Consider the following 4,917-nt stretch of genomic DNA (forward strand, 5'->3'; position numbering starts at 1 on the left):
ACCTCTGAATCTCTGTCTATCATCCGTTACCTTGTTCCTCTACTCTTTTTAAAGATGAGTCTGTAACAGAAAATAATGTGTCAAATTATGACATATCTAAAAAGGAGTTCAACACTGCTAGATTAGGTTCTAAGAGTGACGTAGTCGTGTTTTACAGGGCGGTTTACCAACTGAAGCTGCTTTTTTATTCTTTTTCCCCTCTTCATTCTTTTTTAAAAAGAAACACGTGTCTAAAACAGAACAAAAACAAGTCACCATCAATTATTCTATGCCACTGGTTTCACAAAGCGTAGGCCGACAGCGAGCTAAAGGGCGAGCGAGTGCCGCACGGCAAGCTAACCGACATTCTAAAGGAATTCCCCCGGGCTTTTAAAACTCACAGAACTCAAAGCTAAATAAACGTCCATAAACAAACAAAGTCAAATAAAAGTAGAAAATGTCCTCCTTCTTCTTCCTCTTCCCTCTCTGTTCTTTACACGTCAAGATTCGTTTGAATTGTTTTGTTTTGTTTCGTATCTCTTTTCTCTTTTGGAAATAGGCATTCGATTGATATGTGTCGATTTCAGTCAAAAGTTCCCATACAAACGGTCCACTGGATGAATTCTTCCGCCATATAGTCTGGAATGGAACTTCTTCGTACTTTATTCCCCTCTCCGTTAGCCCACATTCAAACTCCGGCTAGTGAAAAGTAAAGTTATCTAAAGAAAGTTCTAGAATCCCTCTTGCACTTCCATCGATTCTGAGAACCGTGCACCTCTGACCGAAATGCCACTTGTAGTCCAGATCCAGATTGTCGTAGGTATTGTAGTCCTTTTTTTCCCTCTCTCTTGGCTTTGCTCCAGTGGCCGGTGGGTAATAGTATACTGCTGTCGTTCATTCATTCGTTTTATTCATTCATTTAATCATTCCTTCATTCTATCACAGGCGTTTTAGAAATGAGCAGGCGAGAACATCTCCTGCAGGCGGAGGAGACTCGGTAGGTAGGTAGGTAGGTAGGTAGGTAGGTAGGTAGGTAGGTAGGTAGGTAGGTAGGTAGGTAGGGGAGATCGGGGTCAAACTTTGCCCTGTTTAGGCCTCATAGCAAAGGGAGAGTAGATAGGGGAGATCGGGGGTCAACGTTCCTACTGGCAGGGAAAAGTGAATAGGGGAGAATGGGGTCAAAGGGTCCCATTTCGATGTAACTGCAGAGGGAGAGTAGTGGGGGTCATGAGTTCTCAACGGGGTGGGCAGAGGAGACAGGGGTATAACGTTTTGTCCCCTGAGCCTCACTGAAGGTGGTAGGTTGAGATCAGGGGGCAGAAGTAACAGATGCTTCTTGTGGCTGTGTCCATACTTAGCACAACAAGAATTACTCTCGTAGGGGAGCACGGGGTAAAATGTTACTCCCCACCATTCTCCACGGTGAAAGGGAAGCATAGGGAGGGGAGGGGTGGGGGGTCAGTTGCTCCCTCCCTCCCTCTTCACCCCCCCCCCCCCCCCTCCTTCCTCCTCCCCCGACCTCACGCCTCTGAGCAGCACCTCTGCTGGTTCCCCTTGACCTTGTGCTTGAGGCCGTCGTAGAGCTCGAAGTTGTAGTTCTCCAGCGTGGTGGAGGAGCGCGAGGAGAGGCCGCTGTAGGAGCAGGAGCAGTAGAGGAGCAGGCCGGCGCACACGGCCCCTAGGAGCACGCCCAGGGAGCTCATCACGATGATGGTGAGCAGGATGGGGTCCAGCGTGTAGAGCCACGCGTTGTCGTGCACCTTCTCCGACACCAGGGTGGCGCCGGGGGACTCGGGTCCGGCTGGCGTGGAGGAGGAGGGCCAGCCCCCTGGGAAGAGGAATCCTGGGAGGGGAGGGAGAGAGAGAGAGAGAGAGTAGTGATCAGTAACGCCATTATTTCAACAAAGTTTGAAACAAATTATTTCAAAAATATTTACACAGAGATAAAAAAAAAGCACACAATAAAGCATTATGCAATTATTATGCATTATGCAACAACGGCGTGACACGTACATAGGCGTGACATAATAAATACAGGTAAAGTTTCCTGAAGAGCGTCCCGCCCCTCGGAATACCGAGCACAAGCAGTGAAAGATTCATGTTGGACGTTCAAAAGCCACTCTCGCCAAGTCAAGTCAAGTCAAGAGTTTTATTTGTCACGGCATACGGATATACAATGAAATGCGGGTGGTCTTGCCCGCAACGATGTGCAATTGGTACAACATATAACATATAATAGAATCCAATACAAAAAATATGTGCAATAAAATTGTGCAATAACAGGTAGCAGGTAACAATAAATTTGTGCAATGACGGGTAACAGTTGACAGTTAACAGTAGTAGTAATAGTAGTGCAATACACTGTTACTGTTGCTAATACTAATTTAAAGTGGCCTTTCCTTTTGGCAATAAGTGAGGGTGCGTGCGGCCTGAGTGTGTGCCCGCTCATGCTAAAGTGTTACAGTGGTACTCAATGTTCATTGTTCAGGACTCTGATGGCCTGGGGGAAGAAGCTGAGCCTAAGCCGCTCTGTCCTAGTAGCTGGGGTTCGCAGGCGTCTGCCTGACCTCAGCAGCTGGAACAGGCTGTTATTGGGGTGGTGAGGGTCTTTCATTATCCTGCAGGCTCTGGATTTGCACCTCTTGTTGTATAGAACCTGCAGGGGAGGTAGTGCAATACCCGTGGTACGCTCGGCTGAGCGCACCACTCTCTGTAGGGCCTTCTTGTCTTGTGCCGTGCTGTTTCCATACCAGGCAGTGATGTTTCCGGTCAAGATGCTCTCTACAGCTCCTGAGTAGAAGGACTGGAGTATCTTCCCCGATACTCTGAACTTCCTTAACTGTCTCAGGTGGTAGAGGCGCTGTTTCGCCTTCTTTACTACTGTGTCTATGTGTGTTGACCATGTCAGATCCTCTGAGATGTGGACCCCCAGGTACTTAAAGCTGCTCACCCTGTCCACGGTAGCCCCGTTAATCATCAGTGGTGTGTGTGTCTCCTGCTGTCCTCTCCTATAATCCACGATCAGCTCCTTGGTTTTACCAATGTTCAGGAGCAGGCTGTTGTCCTGGCACCAGCGTTCCAGTACCTCAACCTCCTCCTGGTAGGCCTTCTCGTCGTTGTCCGAGATCAGCCCCACCACCACCGTGTCGTCGGCGAACTTCACTATGGAGTTGGAGCTGAACTTGGCCACACAGTCGTGTGTGTAGAGTAAGTACAGCAGGGGGCTTAGAACACAGCCCTGGGGGGACCCGATGCTCAGGGTGATGGTGTTGGAGGTCTGACCCCCCACCCTGACCGCCTGGGGTCTTTCACTCAGAAAGTCCAGTACCCAGGCGCTCAGGGCGGAGCTCAGACCCAGCTCGATCAGCTTGTCCACCAGTCTGGTGGGGACTATGGTGTTGAACGCTGAGCTGTAGTCAATGAACAACAGTCTTACATAGCCCCCCTTCTGACGGTCAAGGTGGGAGAGGGTGCTGTGCAGTACCTGGGAGACTGCGTCGTCAGTGGACCTGTTTGTCCTGTATGCAAATTGCATAGGGTCCATATCACTGGGGAGGGAGGCACAAATGTGGTCCTTGACCAGCCTCTCAAAACATTTCATGACCACAGAGGTGAGTGCCACCGGTCTGTAGTCATTTGGACATGTTGGGGAGGGTTTCTTCGGTACAGGGATGATGGTAGACATCTTGAAGCAGGCAGGGACCACCGACTCCGCCAGGGATTGATTGAATATGGCGGTGAACACAGGGGCTAGCTGGTTGGCACAGGACTTAAGTATGCGTCCTGTTATTCCATCTGGGCCAGCAGCCTTCCTGGTGTTCACCTGCATAAATGCTCTTCTCACACTGTGTACCGTCAATGAGAGAGCGTCCCCGCCCCCCCGCGGATGCCCCCCCCCCTCCACAACAGCCGGCGCACCAGTGACGTCACTAGCCGTTGGGCTAGCAGTGCCACTGTTTGCACCAAACCGAGCGTAAAAGGTGTTGAGCTTGTCCGCAAGGGAGGCGTCGTCGCTCCCCATTGAGGGGGCGCTGACTTTGTAGTCAGTTATAGCCCTCAGTCCTTGCCATAATCCTCTTGTGTCATTCTGTGCCATTTGTGCCTCCATCTTGTCGGCATACGTCCTCTTAGCAAGTTTGACAGCCTTGCGCAGAGTGTAGACTGTTGTCTTGTACTCTTCCATGTTTCCTGACTCTCTGCCCCGGTTATAAGCAGTGGTGCGAGAGTTCAGGGCTGCTCTGATGGTACTGTCCACCCATGGTTTCTGGTTTGGGAACACCCTCGCCTTCTTTGTGGGGACGATAGTATCAGCCAGTGTTGTTATGAATGACACTACAGCGTCTGTGAAATCGCTGACGTCACTATTACTCCTCCTGAACATTCCCCAGTCGGCGTCATCCAGTGCGTCTTGAAACGTGGCCTCTGATTGGTCGTCCCATTTTTTTACCTCACGTGACACGACGGCGTCACGTGATCTCTGTTTATACGCTGGGACCAAAAAGATGGCGGCATGATCCGATGTGTTTGTTGCTCCCGCTAATGGTGGAGCCGGTACAGCCTTGTATCCGGCTCTAAACGGGGTGTAGCAGTGGTCGAGTGTATTTCCTCCCCTTGTGGAGCAGACGATGTGCTGGAAGAAAGACGGCATGACTTTCTTCAGATTTGCCTGATTGAAATCCCCGGCTATGATCATGGCTGCGTCCGGATGCTTGATCTGGTGCGCGTTCAGATGGTTGTGTAGTTCCCCTAGCGCCCTGCCGACATTCGCCTGGGGATGGATGTACACTGCCGTCATTATCACTGCAGTGAATTCGCGCGGAAGATGGAAGGGGCGACATTGGATCGTGATGTGTTCCATGTCGGGAGAGCATGAACGGGAGAGTATCTTCACTTCCCCGGGGCTAGTCCAGCCGTTGTTGGTCATAAGGCATAGCCCCC

General features: G+C 50.7%; 1 protein-coding gene across 1 annotated transcript in view; it reads right to left on the reverse strand.

Moving 5' to 3' along the window:
- Positions 1-1,499: 1,499 nt before the first annotated feature.
- LOC311228153 (uncharacterized protein) overlaps positions 1,500-4,917 on the reverse strand; it is a gene marked incomplete at both ends in the record, with an annotated part of 148,316 nt that continues 144,898 nt past the window's right edge. Inside the window, one exon of the mRNA XM_084314066.1 lies at positions 1,500-1,822. Coding sequence (XP_084170192.1) covers positions 1,500-1,822 — 323 coding nt within the window. The remainder of the gene's footprint in view (positions 1,823-4,917) is intronic.

Source organism: Notolepis coatsorum (genome assembly GCF_963971535.1).
Source record: "Notolepis coatsorum genome assembly, chromosome: 5".
Lineage (NCBI taxonomy): Eukaryota > Metazoa > Chordata > Actinopteri > Aulopiformes > Paralepididae > Notolepis > Notolepis coatsorum.